At 34.7% G+C, this 26,234-nt stretch overlaps 1 protein-coding gene across 4 annotated transcripts; it reads left to right on the plus strand.

The window, feature by feature from the left end:
* Positions 1-1,091: 1,091 nt before the first annotated feature.
* Positions 1,092-26,234, plus strand: LOC112711203 (protein SIEVE ELEMENT OCCLUSION B-like). 4 transcript variants are annotated; one of them, XR_011865916.1, is made up of 9 exons: positions 1,092-1,461; positions 1,776-1,862; positions 2,298-2,716; positions 2,835-2,926; positions 3,144-3,286; positions 3,406-3,855; positions 17,608-17,683; positions 25,082-25,215; positions 25,891-26,026. XR_011865916.1 is itself a non-coding variant. In XM_025763809.2 (8 exons), the coding sequence occupies exons 1-8, from the start codon at positions 1,195-1,197 to the stop codon at positions 26,085-26,087; spliced, it is 1,731 nt and encodes a 576-aa protein (XP_025619594.1). In that variant the 5' UTR covers positions 1,092-1,194; the 3' UTR covers positions 26,088-26,234. The 4 variants fall into 4 exon arrangements, 3 of the variants coding, with proteins under 3 accessions (XP_025619594.1, XP_072059268.1, XP_072059269.1); XM_025763809.2 differs by lacking the exon at positions 25,082-25,215 and having other exon boundaries at positions 25,891-26,234; XM_072203167.1 differs by lacking the exons at positions 17,608-17,683; positions 25,082-25,215; positions 25,891-26,026 and adding an exon at positions 16,604-16,974.

A 26,234-nucleotide genomic window follows, 5' to 3' on the forward strand; every position in this document is an offset into this window, starting at 1 on the left:
ATTTAGATTTGGAGAACAAATTAGGATTGGAATAAAGAGAGATGGAGGTTGAGGATAAAGGTTGGAGGAAGACATCAGGTGCTTGGGTCTTGAGGGAATGGTGACTGGAAGGTTGTGAAATTTGGAATTTGGGAAAGAAGATAGAAGGGATAATTTGAAAATTTTATTAAAAAGTTAACGAAAAATCACGGTTTGAGTACTATTGTCACACGGAACCTATTTTCATGGGTACAACATTAGTTTTCTTGTCTGATGGGTACTTTTATCAATGTTCACAAAATTTATGAGTACAAATAGTAATTTTTCTTTTATTTTTTCTTAAATTTATTCTATTTCTTTTATATATATATATATATATATATATATATATATATATATATATATTATTAGATAGTAAACTAATTAGTTTTATCCAATAACTATTAATCATGTTATAAGAAATAACTTATCCTTTATTTTAAAGATAGTTGGATAGAAATTGGATTAAAATATATTATTAAATTACTATATTAAAAAAATTAGATTAATAATTAAAAATAATAAATTTTAATAACTTTATAATATTTTCCCCAAAAAAAAACAAACACACACGCTGATACGTATATATATATATATATATTATTCACTTAAAAAAAATACTAAGGATAAGAGAATTTATTATATATTTTTTGTTAACAGTTTATTATCAATATTTAAAAATATAGACTAAAAACATGTTAATAAATTACTATAATAAAAAATTAGGCTAATAATTAAAAATACTAATAAAATATAATAAATTCTGCTTATTTTTAAACTTTTCTCACTTAGAAATAAACAATTGATCATAGATGAGTACATTTCATATTAAAGTAGACTTCAAATTCCAACCTCTTAATCAAAAACATCAAGTGATAAGATGCTGGCCGACAATCAATTAGTTAGAGTAATCGATTAATGCTAGGTTTTTTAACTGGTCTGCGAGTGTGAACACGGAACACTTGTCATTAATTATATATTAAGACCCTACAAATTGAAGAAAATTAAAAGAGTGTGTAAAAGTGCGACCCCTTGTTGAGAACTATAAATAGGGATAAGGTATGCAGCTAGCAGAGGCACACCAAAACCGCACAAGTAGAAGAGTTGGTTTTTTTCTGCTTCTTTTAATTAATCTGAACGCTAAGTAACTCTTGTTCTCTTTTGAGTTTTGTGATAATGTCCCAAATCGGAAGCGCTCAATTCCCTGGAATGCCAACGGTGAAGCCAGGAGAGTCTCATGCAGGAGTTCCACTCGTATCCATTGAAAACACTCGTCCTGCAATATCGCCGTCGATCCCATTCAATGTGCCTGATGATAGTTCGATCTCTGGCAACATCAGCCTCTTCCACGATGTTCAAGCAATCAGATATGATGTCGATTCTCTTTTCAATGTTCTGTCTGACATTGTTATTAGCACCTCAACCATTTCTCTTGACCTTCAGGTCCTCATAACTAACTAACTAACTATTATAACATTGTACTGCATTTTAATGTGACTATATTTATATGGCAACTACTCCTATGAAGATGCCAAAAACATCTTTTTATGATGATCTTTGTTTAAAAAGTGTAACTTATTTGTTTAGCAACACTTTAAATAAAGATAACACTTTTACTTTAAATAAAATCAAACCCTACAATCTATCATCTAATGGTCAAAATGAAATATCTTCATATGATGACAATCATAAAATCTTCATTGGAGTAGCCACCTATTTATATTATTGTTTATTTCTGAATATTATTATTATTTCAGCAAGTGACCCTCGATCTTGGGCCAAACAAGGTTCCTCAAGTTGCTCTCCAGCCAGCTTACAGCCTTCTCAGCGAGATTGCTTGTCAGGTCAACTCATTAATTACCTACTTTTACAATAACTTAGCTCATTGTATGGTGCCAATCAAAATTATTACATATTTAAGATGGTTGATGATAATTATATGGTAAATTTAAGTATGCTTATATTTATAGTGAATACAGAAGTTATAAAGTGTTATTAGAATTGAAATTATATTTTTTTTATATTTTAGTAATTTTTTTTCGTAACATCTTTTAAAAAATATTGTTAAATAATAAAAAACGTTACTTTAATTTTAACAATATTGTTTGAAATATCATAACAATTATAATCACCATAATATAAACATATAATATTTTATAAAAAAGTTATTAAATAATAAAAAATATTATTTTAATTTTAATAATATCTTTTAAAATATTATGGCCACCGTAACTACCTTAATATAAAGATACTAGAATGATATCAGATAATTATTACAGATGACATGCCACTCGTTCAACGCATCAAATGCGCACGACTCAGTGGTGAAAGTTCTTCAGAAGCTGAGGAATTACACATGGGATGCTAAAGCAGTGATAGCACTCTCTGTTTTTGCTTTGAACTATGGAAAGCCATTACGACTGACAGTGGCACAGGAAACGAGCCAGAAGCAGAACGCGCTTGAGCTGCTTGTGTTCACGCTTGCAAAAGATGGGATTCTGCCCACTCAATCGGTTTCAAATGATACAAGCAAGTTGGTTAAAATTACACTGGAACTCATAAAGGGGATCATCACATTGGATGAGCTCTTTGCAAAGAGATCACCATACACTCTAAAGTATTTTGCAACTCTCCGCGATCCTCGTGCTCTTTGCGCTTATTGGGCAATTTTCTCCCTTTTTGCTTGTGCTAAACAAACGTATGTCCGAACTTTAACATCCGAGATGCTCTCTTATTATATTTTTTATATTGGTTAAAATTAAATCTATATTACCACAATTAAACTTCTACTTTCATATGTTGGATTGACTTATCAGGGAAAGGGAGGAGATCCAGTACTCTTGGATTCTTCACAAACTCAATGATATTCTGGTTCAATTGAAAAGTTATTTGGAGGAAATCAGAAGAGGTTACGTTATCTTCACACATACTATATAAATAAATAAATGCTACTAGTATACAACTTTTACACTCTAGTACTTTATTAGTAACTCGGGCAAAAATTAATTAAGATATTTAACATTTATTTTTCAAATTATAAAAATAAAAAAATTAAATTTAAATAATTTTTCGTTATTTAAATCTATACTTTCTAACTCAAAGGTTTATCTTCTATTCTATTGCAGTGGACTGGCTACATATAATTTGGCGTTTAGAGGCCTTACAAAATCCTTCATCAGTAGGAATTTGGAAACTCCTCAAAGCTCTAATCTATCCCAACAACGTTGATAAACCTGAGAATATATTTGCCAACGGTACCAATGAACTGGTAATTAGTGCGAAAGTAATAATAAAATTTCAACACCATGACATGCCGTGTGTTATATATAGATTTGCAAATTTATGTTTCTCTCGTTTCTAATTGTAATTTGGTTCGTCAATGGACAGCTTACCCTGGATGAAACAGAATACTTGTTTTTATTCATTTCTGATCTTGAGATTAAGGATGAGATAATAACGTCTCTAACATCGATTCACGGATACAAGAAGGGTAAGATTGTGTGGGTACCTGTTGTGAAAGATTGGACCAAGGAAATGGAAAGGTTTAAGCATTTGAAGTCTAGGATGCCATCATGGTATGTGGTGGAATATTACTCACTCATAGAAGGTTACCAAGCATTGCAACAAGTGTGGTATTACCTAGATAACCCTATTGTGGTGGTGCTTGATGCTTCTGCAAATATTTTGAACCACAACGCACTGGACGCGATCACTCTGTGGGGCACGGAAGCCTTCCCATTCGATCCTGTTACCATCTCAATTGTTGTTTCTAAACCAGGGAATTGGTTTTGGTCCGCAGTATTTAAAATTTTTCCTCCTATTCAAACATGGGTCACGGTAAGAACTACTACTTTTCAATCCTTGCTACTTTTATTTGCGTAGATTATGTGCATATCATTGATACATGAGAACACTACAAATATGCTCAAGTAAAATGATGATGATGATGATGATGATAATAATAATAATAATAATACGATGAAGACTACTAGAGAATTAACAATATAGTATTAGCTAACACTATAGTAAGTTATCAAACGAGTTTAGCATAAAGCCCACTAAAAATAAATTTTTGTTAGTTTTGAATTTTAGATGTTTTGAATTGAGTTTCCAATATTTTTATATTTAAGGGTTTTAGATATTTTTTTATGTTAAATAATGTTCGTTGTATCGTTAGTTGTGCAATATTAGTTTTCAGATTTTTTCTGATATTCTTTATATTCACACGAGTAGGGGTGTTTAAAATCGAATTAGACTAAATAAAACCGATAGACCGAACTAAAAAAAACCGAAAATCGAATAAATCAAAAATTAAAAAATCCAAAAAATTAAATTTTGTTGTTTTCACTTTGGTACGGTTCGGTTTTTTATTTTAGTGTAAAAAATCTGAATCAAACCGAACTAAACCGCAACTATAAGTTAAAGATCCAAAATACCCTTAAATTAAACCTAACCCTAATAACCCAATACGCTAACACCCTCACTCACACTCTCCTTCCCATCTCTTATGCCGCACAATCTTCTCCACCTCAACCATCACTCAGACTCAATCCCTCTCTATTCCCCTCCTCGTAGAGTCGGTTAGCCTCTCTACTGTTGCAGTCATAGCCTTTCTCTTTCCCTCGTCGCAGTCGTAGCCTCTCCCTTTCTCTCCCTTGCTCCCTCGCCATCGTTCACGCAGAGCGCTGCATACGCACAACGCCGTTGCCGCCACATACAGTGCTGCTGCTACTGCCATCGCGCACAGAGAGCGACTAAGCGAGCCCCTCTTCCTACGCCTTCCATCTCTAATAATCGCAACATCTTCGTGCTCTAGCCATCTAGGCCTTCGTCTATGGTTTTTTGTTGTTCGTCATTGAAGCCGTGCTATTTATCCTCCACTCTATCTCCGTCATTGAATCTGTAACGTCCCTCTAGCGTAGCCACTCCGTTGGGGCCACTGATGCGCCGTCATCTCACCATCATCTCACCATTTCCGATTCTTTTTTCGATATTTGGTTCTTTTTTTATTTTTTTTCTTGATGTTTGCTTATGATTATTCCATTTGTTGTTGGTTCTCCTTTTTGTTTCAGGATTTTGATTTCATTTTTTTTAATTTGTTTTTATGATTATTAGTTTTGGGTTATGATTATTTCTTTCTAATAATTTAGTTTTTTACCTTTCATTATCTACACTCTGATAAAAATGTATATAAATTATTTAGTCATTTGGTTTTTTTTGTTATGATTGTTAGTTTTGGGTTACAATTATTTAGTCATCTGGGTTACAATTATGCACATAATTTCTTTATTGCTGTGGAATTTTGTTTTTATGACTCTAACTAAGTAGGACATGTTTTTTTTAATTAATCTAAAAACCAAAAAACCGAACCAAACCAAACCAATTTTAATTAGTTTGGTTTGGTTCGGATGATCTTGACAAAATCACCGAACCAAACAAAACCGCAATTTTAATAAACGATCGGATCGGATGGCTTTTTCTTAAATAACTAAACCAAACCGCACCGCGAACACTCCTACACACGAGTCCGAGCTAAGAGAAATACGTATTAGCTCTTTAAATACAAACACTGAAATATTAAAGGAAATCAATAATTTTGTAGAAAATGGAAAAGTTACAGAAGGCTTAAAAAGAAAATTAAAGACATGGAAAGAATTCTAAAGAAAAAAAAAGCTCTTTGCAGACGCAGAAATTCGCTGAGAATATGAGTGTGCAAGAATATTTTCTGAAACTGAATTTCAACCTCTTTTCATTCTTTTCTTTAACTATTTATAAGACTCTTTAACCAATCAAGATCCAACATATTTCCTATGTGCGTGAATTCTTGAGTAGCTATTCCCGCGCCTTGAATGATGTTATACTTGCCATCGTTTGTCTTTATTTGTCAATTTCCTCACCATTTCGATTATCTCACTTTTCTTCGATGAGCATTGTCGATTGATCTCGTCTCTCTTGTCGATATGTTCTTTCCGATAAGCTTCATTGTCTTCAAAGATACCAAATGACTTCCTGCCTCGATATTCTAAACTTGTTTTATTTGACTAACAAATTATCCCCTTAGAATTGACATGTCTATCGAGATTAAACTGGAGCTAAAACATTCAATTCTATCTTGCAAATTTAAAATCCATAAACAATTAATTAATTCAAACAAGGCCCACTGTAGCACGTTTTCTCATTAATTATCGTTTTCTCTTTCCTTAACATTTACCTTCTCAAGGAAGTCTTCAAATTTTGAAAAATTCGAAACCTTCATCTTCAGAAAAACCCATTTCACTTTGCCGTTCTTCTCCAGTAATATTCTTCCATTAACGCCATAGTGATTTCATCTAATCTTCTATGCTCCAACTCCAAAGTTCATCCATTTTCCTTTCTGTAAGTAATTGCTTTCATCTAAAACTCTAGAAACTACATCACCCAAAGACAAAGGGAAACAAATCGCAAATAAAACCTTCGAACAATTCGATTTGCGCATCCTATCTCGAGCTGCAGACATTGTTATTGAGGACCCAATCAATACTACAAATGACAAGAAAATCCTCTTCCCCTTCTCTGTTGAGGATGACGTGAATTGTTTTGTCAGTACTTTGAAATCCCCCGAGCAAGCCAAGAAAGTCTTCCACCATTTTTCTAGTGCTGAAGGGGAAGACTTACTTATTAAACAAGATCTTCTTGTATCACCATATATCGATAGTAAACAACCTTTCCAGAAGAACCCCAAAATTTCTTTTAAAAATGCCAATTTTCTTATTTGGTACCAAAGGGTTGAATCTGTGAAAGGTGAAGCTTGAAAATTACTGGGGATTCATGATCTCCTTTGACTTTCCCATTTTCCACCGACCACGCATCATTAGATGATTGGTGCTGCGCTATGTTTCTAGAACAAAACCATAAACAACTTTTATCTTTCGTGCGGGATGGTTGGCCCACCACTCTTCGATGTGGTAGCTATTACTGGCTTCCGATGGGAAATCCTATAGCTACGTTCGATATGAAGCCCAATCGAACATACAACATCATTGAGAAAAACTCTTATGGGGAGTTTCTTAAGCACAATATGGGAAAGGCAGGCACTCTTGTTACTGAAGACGAATGTGTGGCCTTTTTATTATTGGCTAAATGCTATTATTTTCTGTTCGAGGAGTATCTCAATGCAAAAATTATTCATTCATTAGCTACTTTGCTTCATGAAAGGCACAATTTCAATTTAGTCAAATTGATTTTGGGAAATCTTTATGAAGACTTAGGGCAAATGGTCGATAGTCTTCGGAAGAAGACTTCAATCAGCGCAGAGAGCCCTTTTTGGTTATTACAACTTTAGCTCAATGCCATCTTCGAAAAACACGTGAAATAATGGTGAATCACAACTTCTGATAAACAAAACATTGAAAGTTTTTTGTTGATCATGTTACAACCAGATTTCAAAAATACACATTCGACCGATGAACTTTTTTGGAAAGCATTTTCAAAATTTCACTCATGCAAAAGTTTTTGAAATGAAGACCTATTGCTTGCCCCTTTCTGGATTGAAGATGTATGTGGACCATCATGATTTCAACGCCATATCTTTAAAGACGATGATAGTCATGGTTCGAACAACATAACCTGGTCCAACTTTCTTGCCATTGAAATATTCCCAACGGGAATTCCTCAATAGAAAAAAGAACAATTCAATGTAAACCTTCATGCCCTACATTATGTTTCCAGAAAAATGAGTTTTTCACAAGCAATTCCAGCTCCCTTTCCAAGAAAATTCCCAGCTCTCTGTCATGTTACCTTCAAATCGAAAGAAGATATTAAGAAATATCTCGATGTTAGCGAGAAAAATCAAAGCCACTATTCTCTATCTTTTGTTTATAGTGACTTTGTTACCAAGTCTTTCATCGAATGGTGGGATAATTATTACTCTCAATATGATTGTTCATTTGACAATATTATGAAGAGGTTGATAAAAACATATCCTGGTACCTCTAAAGAACCCCCACAAAAAGCTCTAAAGAGAAAAGTACAGACATCAAGATAACAAAAACAAAAGGTACAAAAAACTTCAACTAAGACTATAACAAAAAAAGGTAAAATTTGGTTAAGTCTTCTGCCTTCCTCTTTTCTATATTTAACAGTCTTCTATTTTAAAGTTCTTGTCTTAAACCCTTTTCTTCTTTATCACAGAAGCAATCTTCCAGTGAAGACTATTCCGATAAAAGTGTTAAACCCTCACCAAAACAAGATTCCTCGAATTCGAGTAATTCCTCTTTTGCTTCAAGCAATTCTGAATCGAGTAGCACCTAAACAAATACTCGTTCCCACCATTCTAAGCCGAGAATAACCACGAAGGTACATTACATAATTATTATAGCAGTAAAGTTATCGATTAGCTCTTTAATAACTTTCTTCCTTTCTTTGATATAAAAAAAGTTCGATACACCTCTTTAACAACCTCCTTCCACTTCACCAGCAAAGGTCATTCCTGATCAAGGGAGGGATCACCTTTTGAGCTTATCATCTAGTGGTAATGTAATCTCTCAATATCTGTCGACTAATAGGGACACACAATATTTTGAGAAACGAGTGACCAAAGAAATTTTTTCCCCTATTATAGATGTCAATCGTCCAACCATCGAAGACCACACCTCAAAGAAATTGAGCCAAGAAATATTCCCACAAGTTCAATTTATTAATGATATATCCTCTTCTCCACAGATCAATGTCGATCTCACTGCTAACTGATCTCCTTTAAAAGAAAATATCCCCTTTGCAGAAAATATTGAAAAAATGGCACATTTCTTTCATGCTAATCCAGAAAGTCAATATTTTTTCTGATTCGATCAATCAACTTGGGCAACCTTCAAAACAAACCCCTGAATCTTAATAAATTCCTCCAACCACTGTTTCTAGTCCACCAGAGACTGACTCAGTTGAGCTCCTTGCTCACATGTTCCATTTTCTCATAACTATGATTCCAACCATGGAAGGAATATTAGAACACGAGCTCCTAAAAGAACTCACTCCTTATGCTATCAAAAGGTTTTCTATTCTTCTTACCCTCCTGACACATACCATCGATGAGTGGATAAATTAGGATGATTTGAATGCAACTTTTTTCAGATATTTTGAGTTCTATTCTTGAGTATCAAGTCCCAATCAACTTTTCTAAAGTGGTGAAGAAATTAGAAAAAATTTCCAATAACCTTTTTATCTTTCATAACAAGTTGTTTGAAGTAAAGAAAGCAATGACAGACATTGAAAAAAAATCAACAAAGGTTGACACTTCTCATAAATCAGCACAAAAGACTTAAAAAGAATATGAAATCAATGTTGCTCATGCTGCCAGCACTCGAGCTAGATTTGCTCAGTGCATAGAAGAACTTGAAAAAAACTTGCCCAAATATATGAAAAAGAGGCTTTACTAGAGGGGCCTTACTTGAAAGCTCAAAAAAGGAAGACCGGTCTTTTTCGAGATATTTGTGAGATGAAAAATGATTTGGCTGACATCAGGAGAAAATATGAGAGACTGTGGCTTGAAGAACACGATGAGATCACTCTCTATAGTTCTTATGACGAAGAAAAAGTATGCCTTCGATTTGAATTGGAAGAGCTATTAGAGCCTTATCATTGAAGACTTGGGATGCCAAGTTTTTATTTTGTTGTTTTTCTTTTTGAATACTTCCAAAACTCTTCACTTGTTATTCATTGCTTTCTTATATATATTAAACATTATTCTCCCAACATTGATACCGCTTTAAATACTTTTCATTAACTGATTTGACCTCGATGCCGGAATCGATATTTTTAACGTGATATGTATTTCCAAAATATAAGTCAATAACCTGAAAAGGGCCTTCCTAATTATGGGACCATTTACCATAAAATTTTAATTTTTTCTCCATTAGTAAAATAACCTTAAGGACCAATTCACCCACTTGAAAACACTTTTGTTTTACTCATCGATTATAATTGTGGGCAACGTTCTCCTTTTGATGGATAAGATTTTTGAGTGCTAAAATACGTTCACTATCCAAATCATTTAATTCATCAAATATCGCATTCCAATAATCCTCAATCGGCAACTAATTTTGTCTCATCACCCTTATAGTATTCAAATTAATTTCCAAAGGTAACATCGCATCATGGCCATACACTAATTAATAAGGCGACATGCTCGTCGAGCCTCTTGATGAGTTTTGATAAGCCCATAAAACTTAACTTAGAGTTTCATGCCAAGAATGAGGTCTCTGACAAATTTGTTTCTTAATAAAATTTATTATAATTTTATTTGCAGCTTCAATCTGGCCGTTTGCTTGCGCATAATATGGGGTTGAAGTTACCATAATTATACTCCCTTGATGCTACAAAATCTTTAATACGTTGACTAGTAAACATGGTACCTTTATCAGTACATAAAGTTTGAAAAATTCCAAATCAATGAATTATATACTCTTCCACGAAATCAATAACTTCATTATGACCAACTTCTATCAAGGGAACGGCTTCTACTTACCTTGTGAAATAATCGATAGCCACCATAATGAACTTGTGATTTTTTTGATGATGGAAGATGAATCATTTCAATTAAATCTAAAGCCCAACCTCTAAATGGGGAAGGTTTTATAATCGAATGTAATTCAGAAGCATGAATTTGTTGTATTACACCATGTTTTTGACATTCTTGACATGCTTTAGCATACTCGATGCAATCTTTGATCATTGATGGTCAATACACTCGATCACGACGAAGCAGCAATTTTATTTTATCACCAGGCTAATGACATTACATATACCTTCATGAACCTCTCCAAAGGCAATCATTCTCTTAGATTGGCTTAAACATCTCATTAGACTCCCTTTGACACATTTTTTTATATAATTTGTCCCCTAATACCATAAAGTTCATCGACTTAATTTTATCCTTCCTATCAATTCTTATATTAGGATTTTTCAAGTATTCAGCTATTGGTTTTCTCCAATCATCATCATCCCAATCATCGATAGCCAACACTTCCCTCTCTCCAATGGGTACAAAGAATTGTTGGATTTCTATCAACCTTTCTAAAGTCTCAGGAAGTACTTTGTATTGTAATGCAATTTGAGCTAGCTCATTAGCCACTTCATTTTAAAATCTTGGAATATGAACCAAAGACACCTTTCGAAAGGATGCTAATCATTCCCATGCTGTCGACAAGTATTTATGTAATTTTTCACTATGGCACTTAAATTATTTTAATAGCTATTGTAAAACTAACTGAGAATCTCCCAGAATTAAGACTTCTAATGCCCCTTTGTTAATTAAAATCTCTAGTCCCAATATCAAAGCTTCATATTAAGCTATGTTATTAGAGCATGGATATTTTAATTCAAATAAAAATTTTGATGGCATCACTTTTGAGGATATAATCAGAATGCCAATACCAGCAGCATTTTTATGTTTTGATCCATCAAAATACAATTTCCAAGGTTCAATTTCAATGTCGACGATATTTGCCCCTTGCTCGACTAGAAAATCTGCAATGACATGATCTTTAGTAGCCTTAGTTGGAACATCTTGTAAATTAAATTCTATCAATCCAAGCATCCATTTCGCTAATCGTCCTCTCAACATTAGATAAGACAACATGTATTTTACCAAATTGGTCTGTGCAATCACTCTTACAGTTTTTGCAACCATGTAACATTTTAACTTCATACAAGTATGGTAAAGAGAGAGACATAACTTTTCAATTGAAGAATATCTTGTTTTGATATCGGACCAGACTCGACTCAAATAATAAATTACCCTTTTGCATCCTTCTTCATCAGCTTGTGCTAACATCTATCCAATGGTGTTTGTCGAAGCTACAACATAGAATTTTAATGGTTCAATAGGACGAATAGTTGCCATTAGTGGGGATTTTGACAAATAGTCCTTTATTGATTCAAATGCCCTTTGATGTTCATCTGTCCACACATATTGGGACTCATCTTTGAGTTTGACTATGGGTGAAAAAACACGAGTTCAACTAGACAAATTGAAAATAAAACGTCGTAGAAAATTTATCTTCTTGAAGAAAGACTGCACTTCTTTTTTCGACGTTGGTAGAGGCAACTCTAAACTTGCTTTAGCTTTATTTTGATCAATAGCAATCCCTTTCTTTTGTACCACAAATCCTAAAAATTTTTCTGCAGAAGCTCTAAATGCATACTTTAAAGGATTCATTTTTAAACATTTTTGTCGCATTATTTTGAATGCTTGACATAAATAATCGAGATGTTGATCCATCGAATTTGACTTTACCATTACGTCATTAATATACACCTCCATAATTTTTTTTATAAATTCATGGCTCGTTGATATGTTGCCCCAATATTTTTTAAACCAAAAGTCATCACTATCCACTCATAAGTTCTTAAAGCTCCATGGCACCAAAAAACAGTTTTCGATACGTCATGCTTGCCTCTGAAGATTTGATTATAACTAGAATCATCATCCATGAAACTTAAAATTTCATTACGTGTTGCTGAATCGATTAACATGTCTACTACAAGTATAAAATATTCGTCTTTGGGAGTGGCATTATTCAAATTCCAAAAATCAATACAAACATGTAATTTTCTATTGCTTTTCATTACTGGGACAATATTCAATACCTAGTCAACATAACAAGTTGTTCGAATAAATTTTGCTTTAATCAATCTTTTAATCTCTTCTTTAATCTTAAGATTAATCTTAGGAGCAAATCACCGAGGCGCCTGTTTTACTGATCAAGAGAATGGCTTTAAAGCCAATCGATGTTCTACCAAGGACCGGTTAAGCCCAGGCATCTCAACATAATCCTAAACAAAACTATCTTTATATTCGATCAAGAGATTAATCGAATTTGCTCAAAATTGCTCATCGATTTTTTTGCAAATATAAATGGGTTTGACATCACCATTAAACCCCAAATTGATCTCCTCAAGAGGATCTTGAGACTCAGAGCCTCTTTTGACATGATCATCTTTAATTGAGGTTTCTCCAAAATTTAAAGGTTTCATTCGAAAGAAAGATCTATTGAATCATGTGAATAAAAATAAGTTTTATTATCAACTGAATCAGCAATCAAGTCATTTACCACACAGAGATCTTGAGATACCTCGACATGAAATTGGTCAATAATACTAGACCTAAGAATGAAAATACATGTAGCATCTAAAGTAGAACTATATTTGGTTGTGGGAATCGAATCTGCACTATAAATTGAAAATGCTGAATTAAAATCCATATTCAATTCAACTTTATCAGAAAAATCATTTCTAGAAAAAGAAGTATTTCTTATAGAATTAAAACTACTTAGATAATTCTCTAAAGAAACTAAATAGTTTAAAACATCTTGTTCTTGGCCATGACAAGATGGTTTTGAGCTATTATACTTCAATAGTAATTACTCCCACCCAGTAGGAGTATAATTGAGCTTTGGCTGACGAAGCTTAAAGTTCATCTGTTGTTAAGAAACAACCTTTGGCGTTGTAGTAGTTGAGCACCCTGTCGACATTGAGGGGTATTAGTTTGTAATTGTGTACCTTAAAATCGACATGCATTTGCTCCATATAAAGACTCGAATATGCTTTTATCACTTTAGAATTTTCTTCATCAGTCCAAAGAAGAATACTCTGGTGCACGGTTGAAGGTACAATCCCAACACCATGAATCCAATCTCAACCAAGTAAGACATTATAACTAGCCTTAGAGGATACCACCACAAAAATAGTGTTACGAGATGATGACCCTACTTGCACTTGAAGAGTTACTAAACCCTTTGTAGGGGTTGACATTTCGCTGTAATCAGTTACTGAAATATTAGTAGAAATCAAGTCATCGAAATATTTTCCCACCTTGATCAACATCCGTTCTGACAACAAACTAATTGCTGCTCCACCATCGACCAAAACCTTGTTAATACAAATACCACTCATGTGAGCAGTAATGTGCTAAGGTCGAAGGTGTGACTTTTTCTTTTCAGTTGGTTTTTTGAAACAACCCAACTCTTCATTTTCACAGATGAAAGTAAAAGCTTCCTCACTTTCCACATCATAATCTTCATCCGGGTTCCCTTCATATTCTTCCAGATATTCTGTAGGAATAATGGAGATGGTACACACCATTCCTCATTTCCCTCATCGAAATACTCCTCATCAAGATTAGCATCCTTCTCATTAGTTTTAATTGGGGTAACTTCGATAGACTTCCCTTTCTCATTTTTAGATAAAGTAATCCTTTTAGGATTAGTTTCTCCATCAACAGGGAAAACGATTCATGAATGAACGAAAGGAGTTGCCCCCTTGTCTGTCAAGGTCGATGGCCTTTCTGGCACAATTGGACATGCAATTCGATGGCTTTTCTGGTGCAATTGGACGTGCAATTCTTCCACCTTGATTACCTATCGCCCTTCCTCGGGGGTATGGATACCGACCTCGATTAGAACCCCTATAACCCCTTTGGAATTGGCGTTGTCAATATTGGAACATCTCACGATCTCGAAACTCTTGAAAATTCTTGATCCATTGGACTCCCAAAGCTTGTAAATGATTAAGTGGAGGAACTAAATTTCCTCGAGAACTATGAGAACTCTGACCAACTTGTCATTGAGGGGGATGACTCTGAGGAATATGTTCTTCTTTATGAGCTAGCTCCTTTTTCATTCTTTCTTTTTCAAATATTGCTGCAGCCTCAGCATCAAATACAACATTATACCAAGGGCATCGGGACACATCTCGATCCTTTAATTCTGCTGCATTAGAAACTCTAACAATCCGTCACCAACACCAGGATACACTAATCAAACATTAGCTTCAAAATCTCCTAAAGCAGTGTCAAATTCATAAGTGAAGCCAGCCATGTTGATCCTTAAGAAAATAGGCTCAGCAAAATTTGCTCCAGCATGGAAAAGATCAGTATCAACTTTCATATCTTTTTTTCCATCATCGAACTTTAATATTCCCTCCACAATTGCTTCTTGGATCAAGTCCCTGAAACTGATACAATTATTAGTCGAATGGCTAGTTGATTGATGAAACTTACAATAAGGTTTCCCTTTTAAATCTTTTATCGAAAGCAACATCTTGCCTTCTGGCAAAACCAATATCGAAACACATCAAATAATTGCCTTCTAAATCCTCTGGATTTACTTCAAAATTTTGTAGATCACTCTTGTCATAATCAACAATTCGAGTAATCCACTCAACTTGTCTAGCGAGACATTCAAACTTTGTCTCATGATCAGCCATCATAGGGTGAAAAATAGTATTCATTTGCTGAGTCAATAAATTGACTAAATCGTAATGACTTTCATCGATATGTTGTTGAAATACTGCCATCAAACCAGGGCCATTTGATGTTGAACCCGTTTGATAATCACAGGTAAACTCAGGATGCTATAAAGATAGTTGATTGTTAACCGCTCCTAATGCATTTCCAAATCGAATTGGAGGCCCATAACCACCAATAGGTGGAGTGTAACCTAGAGGAAGGCCAAAAGGAAGCCAACATGCAGTTACTGGCAGTTGTGTTTGTGTTAGAGCAATTCGTGGGCATAGGTTACGCCCATAATTCCCAACAGGGGGTTGTTAACCGTCACATTTTCTTCCAACGTACTACCTTCCATGTGCGACATTAACTCTGCAGAAGTTTGTCCAACTATAGAAGCATTATCATTATTCACCGATCCACCTTTGGTGTTAGAAATTTTGTCTGCCATGTGTATAATTCTTCCACTTCTAAGTTGCATAAACTAAACCATTACAAAGAACTTTTGACACAATTTTTTTTTAAAACAGTCCCATTGAACGTGCCAATTTGTTTTGCGAATTTTCAACAAATCTGGATTGGTTCGATATGTAATAATCTGGGAGTGAAACCTACATTTCTCATCAGTACTAGTTTTTGAAAGTATACTAAAGATTCTATTACTTGATCGAAATGACGAAAGGAAAATTTGAAATATTAAAGAAAATTACTTGAAAAAGAACAAAACAGAATTGCTAAATGAAGGAAATAACTTCGAATTCAAAAGAAAGCAATAAACTGTCTTCGACAAAGTCAAAGGACTTTGAATTCAAATACAAACACTAAAATCTTAAAGAAAAGCAACAAATTTGCAAAAATATGGAAAATTTATAGAAAGCTTAAAAAAAATTTTAAAGACATGAAAGGAATCCAACATAAAAGAAAGCTCTTTGAAGATTCAGAAATTCGCTGGAAACATGAGTGTGCAAAAATATTTTTTGAAACTGAATTCCAACCTCTTTTCCTTCTATTCTTTAACTATTTATAAGACTCTTCGACCAATCAAGATTCAACATATTTTCCATGTACGTGAATTCTTGAGTAACTATTCCAGCGCCTTGAATGATGTTATAACTGCCATCGTTTGTCTTTGTTTGTCAATTTCTTCATCATTTCGATTATCTCACTTTTCTTTAATGAGCCCTGTGGATCGAACTTGCCTCTCTTGTCGATATGTCCTTTCCGATAAAATACCAAACGAGTTCCTGCCTTAGATATTCTAAATTTGTTTTATTTTGACTAACACCAATATATCGGGTTTAGGCTTTAACACCACTATACAATTCCCAGATGGATATCAAATCTGTGACCTTCAAGTGCTGCCATGGGAATATACATTTTGATGATGATGATAATGATTTTTCATTTGAGAATGGTAAAGGACCAATAATACCCCCATCCGCCTTCAAGCCGCGTGGTCCTCTGATCGAGTTTACTCGTTGATCGCGTCTTCAACCATAACTTCATTAAGTTTAAAATTCAGCTTTCATTTAGCATTGAATAAAATAGATTATATATCTATCATCATCAATTATGCATGCTTTTGAGATTTAAAGTTTATGTAAGTCTGTGTTAGCTAGTGACACGCTATTGTATTCTCTTGTCTCTGTAATTTGGATTCAGTCAAATAAAATAAAGCCGTTGGGTTTGTGCACAGTTAAAGTCTTTACTAGCTAGGTCATTCTTTTCTTTTTACAGAAAAAACATTTTCATTTATAAAAATAGAGAAACATACTTATAGATAGTATAGAAAAGTAGCAATCCCATATCCACGCACCTAGGAACCTAAACAGTGTCACTTCCTCCCTCATACACCCACGAAAATGCCGAACTAACACTGCTCCTCCCTTCCTAGTTGTGTCCTTTTGCTTGGAGTTTACTTGAATTTCTTTTTTAGTTTAATTTTGAAGTTTGAACAATCTAAAGAATTTTGTAGGATCATCTAACCATGCACACCAAAAATCAATACTATATATTTTTATATAAGTATATGTATTTTTTAATATGTATTTTTTTAATATATATTTTATATAAATGACTGATTATTCATTTAAATGATCTTATAAATAATGTATAAAACTCTTTAACACGTATACAAGTTAAATTGTCAATTGAAATTTAAAAATTCTCTGTTTAGAATAGCAACCCTCGTATTTGGTGCAATATTTTAACTAGAATTCTTGTTGATTTTATAATTTTTCACATTTATGTGTAGTTGCAAACTTGTAATTTTAGAGTTATATTTTGAAAAAGTAGTTCTCTTATGTGGCAATGTTTGGTTTTTTTCCTTGCAGAGATTGAAGCAATTGTTTAGGTATTATTATTTTCACTTCCCCATCGGATTATTTCTCATCACGCTCTTTTACAAAGGTACACCCCTTTTTTACTCTTACTTACAATTCTCTCTTATTTTTAAAATAATATTTAAAAAAATTAATTAAAATAATCTAAAATAATTTTATTTAATATTTATTAACTATTATTAAATTAATTATATAATTTTAAATATAACAAATATATAATTTTAAATATTCTATATATTATAAAGGGCAATGTATTTAAATAAATTAAATGAGAGAAACCTTTACCTGATTGCAACAAATGGAACTTCCTTACGTGCATGTCTTATTTTAATATTATGTAATTTGTGGGAACTAACCACGGTTTTCTATTTACATGTAAACCGTGCCAGCTTGCAATGGTTTATAAAGGAGAAGTTTTAAAGGTAAACCATGGTAGGTCACTACGGTTTAGGAAGGAAACAATGTGACCTTAAAATCTTATAGAGAGCCACGGTTTATGAAGGATTTTTTAAACTCATAAACCCTTGTAGGCTGCCACGGTTTATGAGGAGAGGAGTTCTATATATATATGAGCGAGATTGAAGCTACTCAAGAGATCATTATCATACAAGTCATGGACCGAAAATAATAAACCGTACCTGGATGCAAGCGAAAACCCAAACACATGAAAACCACTAGGCCTCAAACTGGGAAACCTCCAGAAAATCCAAGACTGTAGAAGCTGTAGTGACCCGGCCAAGTTAACAACATTTCTGTTTGTCCCACGACAAAGACATCTATACAACCAGGTTAGTGCCGCCCAGCCCCAGCTATATCTACCCAAGTCGTCTATCGATGCCAAATAAGGCAACCAGCAAAGGTGAACCCAGTTTGCATTTTTGTCCGCAAACAGTTGAGAAGACAACAACATCAGAATATAAGCAGGCGAATATATACGCACGGTCTCTTCACTCGCGTCTGCTGGGAGAGCCCGAAAGCTCTCGTGGAACCATGTGTAGCACACCGTCATCTGCTTCACTTTATTCTGAGGCGCTAACTCGCCAAACAACTCACAAAACCACACCCATGCGGGTCTTCCGTTCTCCATCAGATTCTCAAAGTCAGTAAGGCACCCACTAATGGCCTCACCATCGATGGGCAAACCCAGCTGATATGCCATATCTTGCAAAGTGATGGTGCACTCCCCAAACAGCATGTGAAAGGTGTGGGTCTCAGGACGCCACCTCTCTACGAATGCGCTAAGTAGAGGCTCATAAACCCAGAACCACTGACTATTCAGCCTAGCAAGGTGATACAAGCCAGCGGTCTCCAGATACGGTATAATCCGGTCGTGTAAAGGCATACTCTGTTGTCTCCTGACACCGCTAATAACCCTAGTAGGCTGCAAAATGTGGATAAGGTAATCCTTAACATACAACCAATACTAATAACAACAAATATAATTTAAAAAAATTATTATAAACCCACATTAGTTTTCTATTTTCTCTAATGATAGTAATAACAATAATGAAACAATAACAATAATAACAATACCAACAGGAATAATAATAATAATAATAATAATAATAATAATAATAATAATAATAATAACTCCCAATTCTAATAAAAATAAAATTAATAATAATAATAACAATGATCATAACAGTAATAATAATAATAATAATAATACTAGCAACACATAACAACAACAACAACAACAACAACAACAATAACAACTAATCTCTTGGTCGATGTATCCAGCCACGTGCGCACCGCCATTTAGTCGGTACATGCGAGTTTCGTCCTCCATGACTCCACCACCCAAATGGTACCAAAACCTTAAAGCCTCTCCCCTAAACTCTCTCAACCTCCAAGCTTCACCCAATTTTGGTTTGGCTCAAATGATAACCGTGAGGACTATCCACGGATTATGTATATATACTACTCTAAGCATAAACCGTGGTAGCCAATAGGATTTTATGCACACAGCTTTTTCTTCATAAATCGTGGTGACCAAGCGCGGTTTATGGCTTGCAATTTTCCTTTATAATCCGTGGTGAGCAGCCACGGTTTATGCTCAAACTTTCCTAAGTGAAAACCGTTCCAGGCTCCCATGGTTTATGCACAAATTTGAAACCGTGGTTAGCTCCGACGGTTTATATAATAATAAAAAAGGACATCACGTAACCACTTTGCAAATGTTGTAATTAGATAAAGGTTTCTCTCTTTCATTTTATATAGGTACATTGCCCTATTATAAATATCATATTAGTGATTTTAGTTATCATCAACCTAGCATTATCGTAGTTTTATTTATTTTGTTAAGAGAATAATTAGAATCAAATTAGATCAATTAGTATTATTTGTATTTATATAGCGTATTTGTATATTAATTGTAAAATTCTATGTTTTTATTACTTTAATTCTTCTAGCAGTTATATATATCCCTTGAACATTGTACTTTTCCTCAGACTGAATAATACACAACACTTTTTTAGATTGTTCTCTTATTTCTAGCATGGTATCAAGAGCTTAGCTTATTTTTTTCCAGTAACAATTGGTTTCTAGCTCTTTTATTTTGTCACCTCTGGCAGTACTTTGTCCTCACTTTTTGACTTCTTTCCGATGCCTTGGTTTGTCACCGCTGCCACCATCACATTCTTCTCGTCGTAACGTTTCCAACGCCTCCAGAATCATCACCATATGCGCCGCTTGAAGTTGCCTGTCCGCTTGAAGAAGTTCTCCTTCCAGACACCTCCAGCGCCGTCGGATCAGCGCCCCAAATCAATGGCTCCGTGTCACGCCACGTGTCAGCAGAGCTGCATGGACCCGTGCTCGACCCGCGCGCCTGATCGATCCGCTTCGCAACCCGCATGCACCCCATGCCCCATCAACACTGACATGTTCTACGCCTCTATACACGCAGCACCACGTGTCCTTTCCTGCTGACGTGTCATCCAACGTGGCAGGCAGTGGGAGCCTCCCTAAGATTTTTTGGTGAGCTCTTTTCAATTTTGCCATTCGTTTTCTCATTTTCTCCCCCGAATTTGCAATTTCTTCTCTTTTTCGTCTTTGTTTCTGTTATTATGGAGAAACCGGATATTTTTCAGCCTATTTCTGTTGTCCTTAATGGCTCCAACTATGCTCATTGGGTTGAAGCTATGCGAGTATTTCATAAAGGACGAAAATTATGATGATATGTGACTAGTGATATTGTTTTTCCTATTAAGCCAACTGTGATTGACAAATCCAAAGATGGGACTTCCAAATCTAAGGAGGATGCTGAGGAGGACTTTGTAGAGAAATTGAAAGATTGGGATTGTAAAACTCACCAGATTATCACTTGGTTCTGCAACACTTCTACTCCTAGCATTCATTTACAGTTTGGGCGTTTTAAAACTGCTAAAGAGGTATGTGATCATTTGGCAAAGCGTTACACTATTTCTTATCTCTCTCTCATAAGTACCAACTATTAAAGGAGCTTCATAGCCTTAAGCAAGAACGTGGCCAAATAGTTTTTGATTTTCTTGCTCAAATGAAAATTATTTGGGATTAGTTGACCTCTTGTGAGCCTGTTCTTAAAGATCCCACTGATGCTAAGGCATATGAGGATTATTAGAACCAAGCACGTCTCATCCAATTTCTTATGGCATTTACTGATGACTATGAGCCAGTCAGGGCTTCTCTTCTTCATCAAAATCACTTGCCTAGTCTTGAAGATGCTCTTCCTCGTCTTAAGTCTGAAGAAATGCGCTTGAGATTGACTCGTTCTAACAGTGAAACTATCTTTGCTGCCACCGATAGAAAGGGAAAAATCTGTTGAAACTGTAACCGTCCTGGGCATTCCTTCTCCGACTATTCCTCTATTAAATGTCGTAAGTGCAAACAAAATGGTCACATTGGCTCTAACTACCCGAAACTGTTCTGCCATTATTGTAAGCTCTCGGGTTACTTGACTACTGCCTATCCTACTAGACCACCACATTCAGATCAGAACAAGTATCAAACTCGTCCCAACAACTCTCCGCATGTGCCTGCTTCTACTGTTGCTGGTGCTACTGAGTCCACACTTTCTACCTCTCTAAACACACCTTCTGTCTCTCCATCAAACATTGAATCTCTTCTTAAGTAACTTCTCTCTTTTTCTGGTAATACCCCTGCTGTTCTTCCCATCCCTCTAGGTAATTTTAAATTGTATTTTGATTCTAGTTATTTTAATCATATGTCTCCTTTACGTCATCTTTTCTCGCTGTTGTCTACCACTACAAATGCACCTTCTGTCAACACTACTAATGGTTCCCTTCTGCATGCAACATATTAAGGGTTTATTTATCAGTCCAATATTCATCTTCCTGATAATTATTTTATTCCAAAATTAAATTTTAATCTTATCTCTGTCGGTCAACTTGTTGATCTCGGTTTTGATGTCACTTTCTCTATTTCTGGTTGTTGTGTGCAAGATCGTCGGACGAGAAAGATCATCGGGACTGGTTGTAAGGTCGGACGTTTGTTTGAGCTCGAAAACCTTCATGTTCCCTCTACATCAAACCTCTGTGCTATTTCCTCTCCACCTACTCTTCACTTGTGGCACCGTCGTCATGCCCACAGCTCCTTAGGAAAATTGCGTCCTCTTATGTCTACTGGTGTTTTAGGTCAAGTTCAAAATGAGTCTTTTGATTGCATTTCTTGTCAAACTGCAAAACAACCTGCCTTATCCTTTTATACTAATTTCTCTATTGCTTACTCTCCTTTTGATCTTATTCATTCTGATATTTGGGGTCCCGCTCCTACCACTTCTATGGGAGGGGCTCGATACTTTATAGTCTTTATTGATGATTATTCACGTTTTACTTGGGTTTATTTGATGACTAATTGTTAGGAGCTATCTCAGATTTATATTAACTTTGCCATTATGATTCAGACTCAGTTTTCAATGGTCATTAAAATCTTCAGACGGGATAATGCTATGGAGTATCGTGACTCCAAACATTTAAATATTCTCACTAAACAGGGTACTTTGTCTGAGCTTTGTTATCCTGGCACTTCTTAACAAATGGCAGAGCTGAGCTTAAACACCGTTATATTCTTGACTCTGTTTGTTGGATACTTATTTCCTCTTCCTATCCTGAGCGTGCTTGGGGTGAAGCTGTTCTCACTGATGTTCATGTTATCAATAGACTCCCTTCTTCTGTTCTTGGTAACAATACTCGCTTTGAGCGTCTTTATCAAACTTCTCCCGATTACACTTCTCTCCGTAGTTTTTGTTATGTTTGTTTTATCCTTCTTCAGCCTCATGAACACTATAAGCTAGAACCTCGGGCTCGCATTTGTTGTTTTTTTGGTTATGGTTCTGAACATAAGGGTTATCGTTTTTGGGATCCTATCTCTCGACGCATTCGTATATCTCATCATGTTGTCTTCTAAGAGCATTACATGTTCTCTAGGTTTTCCTCTTTTCAGTCCATTCCTTCTACTCTGTCAGCATTTTTTACTAATCCCAATGTTCATCTCTTTCCTAGTGATGATACTATAGGGTCTACCTCCAGTCTATCCCTCGAGGCCGCTCCTCTTCCATCTTTTCCATCTCTCAATGATTCCAGACTGGACGATGCTTTTGTTCCTGCTGTCATGTCTCCTTCCTTCACTCGTTCTTTTAGGATAAGAAATCAACCTCCTCATCTTTTATATTATCACTATTTTTCTACTATTCTTCATCATCATGAACCTCGGTCATTCTAAGAAGGCTCTACCAATCCACATTGGCAGCAAGCATTGTAGGAAGAAATTCAGGCACTTGAAAAAGCACACACTTGGGATTTGGTTGATCCTCATTCTGATCAAGAAGTTGTGGGTAGTAGATGGATATACAAGATCAAGACTCACTTTGATGGTTCTATTGATTGTTAAAAGGCACGATTGGTTACTCAAAGTTGTACACAAGAGTATGGTATTGATTATGAAGAGACTTTTGCTCATATTGCTCGTCTCACGTCTGTTCGAGCTCTCCTTGTCATTGTTGCGATTAAAAAATGGTCTCTCACTCAGATGGATGTAAAGAATTCATTTCTTAATGGGGATTTGAAAAAGAAAGTCTATATGAAACCGCCTCCCGGATATCCTTGTCCTTCTAGTAAGGTCTGTCTCCTTCGCAAGGCATTTTATGGACCTAAGCAAGCTTCTCGTGAATGGTTTGACAAGTTCAGCACTACCATATGCAATCTTGGTTTCACTTGCATCCCTCATGAGAATACTCTGTTCATTCGTAAAAGCAAACATGGAGTTGTTCTTCTACTTTTGTATGTTGATAATATGATCATTACTGGATATGATGTTGATGGTATTTCTGATCTCAAGGCATCCCTTCACCGTACTTTTGAGATGAAAGATCTTAGTTCTCTCAGCTATTTTCTTGGTCTAGAAGTCATATCCATCGATGATGGCATCTATCTATCTCTCAAGCTAAATATACTTCAGATCTTCTTGCTCGAGCCAGAGTTACAGATAGTGGCACTAAGTCTACTCCTCTTGAGTTTAATGTTCGATTTACTCCTATGGATGGCACTGTTTTAGATAATCCTAATCTTTATCGACAATTAGTTGGAGGACTCGTCTACTTAACTATCACTCGATCAGATATCGCCTATCTGGTTCATGTTCTTAGCCAGTTATTGTCAGCTCCTCGTACTACTCACTATGCGGCAATTCATTGAATTCTCTTCTATATCAAAGGCACCCTATTCCATGGCATTTATTTTTCTACCCATTCATCTGTATCCCTTCAAGCGTACTCAGATGTTGATTGGACTGGTGATCCCACTAATCGTTATTCTACTATTGGTTATTGTTGTTTCTTGGAGACTCTCTCATTTTTTGGCGAGCTAAGAAGCAAACATTCACTACTCGATCAAGCACAGAAGCTGAATACTATGCTCTCGTTGACACCACTACTGAAGTTATCTCGATTTGTTGGCTTCTCGAAGACTTTGGTGCTCCTCAGTCATCTCCAACTGATGTTTTTTGTGACAACCGCAGTGCTATTTAGATGCCCATAATGGTGTGTTTCATGAACACACCAAACACATTGAGATCGATTGTCACTTTGTTCGGCAACATATTCTTATTGATGCTGTTTGTCTCATCGCTGTTGGAACACTAGATCATACTACTGATATTTTCACGAAGGCTCATCATTCGACTCATTTCCGGATTTTGTTATCCAAACTCAAGATAGTATCCTTAACTCCCACTTGAGTTTGAGGAAGGATGTTAAGAGAATAATTAGAATCAAATTGGATCAATTAGTATCATTTTTATTTATATAACGTATCTGTACATTAATTGTAGGATTTTATACTTTTATTATTTTGACTCTTCTAGCAATTATATATACCCTTTATATATTATACTTTTCCTAACACTGAATAATATAAAAAATACTTTCTTTAGATTGCTCTCTTATTTCTAATATATTCGAAATTTCGCACAGGACGGCGGACCAATTAGTTATCTTAGCTTTTGTTGCCTAAGTGCATTGATAACATTAGAAGAACTCAACCAGTTAGTGATAATAATTTTGGCCAAAAGTTGAATGTAAGATATTAGAGTTTTGTACCTACTATGGTGAGTAGATAATCACTTCATTCAAATGATTCAAGGCCTGATGCATATATGTAACGCTCAATAATGTTTTAAAAAAATATCATATGTATTTAAAAGGTTAAATAGGATTTTGGTCTTTAAGATATAGACTAATTTTTTTTGTTTTCAATTTTTTTTATACAAAATCGTTTCTAAGATTTAAAATCAAATTTTAAAATTATCATTTTTATATAAATCTTAAAATTAATCAAATTACCATAACAAAAAAAATTATAAAATAAAAAAAAATATTTCTACTCCTAGAAGAATGGAAGAAGAAGGAGAAGGAAAGAAGAAGAAGAAATTGTACACGATTCACCTTTGCTTCCACTTTTGCCGTTAAAAATTTAAAACCAAGTTAAACTTTAGAGACAATTTTAAAACCAAGTTAAACCTTAAAAAATTTTTATATGCAAAAAAAGGTTGAAGACAAAAAATTTTTTCGGCCTATACAAGAATTAAAATCATACTTAACCCATCTTAAAATCAATTACTAAAATTAATTATTAAGTATTTATTTATAAATTTATGTATTATTATTTAATTTATTTTAATATATATTTTATATTAATAATTAATTTTATTAATTAATTTTTAGTATATATATATATATATATTGCGTATACTTATGTTATCTGTCCTTTTTAACTTTTGTAGACAGAATGCCTACACCTTTCTTCCATTGCCTTGCTGTCCTCTACATTGCTGCAGCATCGTCACTCATTCTCCGTTGTGTTATCACTCATCACTCACTTCCCTGGACTTCCGTTTTGCTGGTTGCAGTCGCCATCGCCATATCTGTCGCCTTCACAGGAACAGGTGGGTTCACTGTCCCTGGTGTATATCCACGATGAGTGTTAAATTTTATGATTTGTAACTATTAATTAGTTATTATTAATATTTTTATTAGTGTAAAATTTTATTCAATAATATAGAATTATTTACTTTTTTTTAACTATTTAAGTGATGGTCAAATTTTAATAAAAATGTTAATCCCTAAA

This window comes from Arachis hypogaea, chromosome 9, assembly GCF_003086295.3.
Source record: "Arachis hypogaea cultivar Tifrunner chromosome 9, arahy.Tifrunner.gnm2.J5K5, whole genome shotgun sequence".
Classification (NCBI taxonomy): domain Eukaryota; kingdom Viridiplantae; phylum Streptophyta; class Magnoliopsida; order Fabales; family Fabaceae; genus Arachis; species Arachis hypogaea.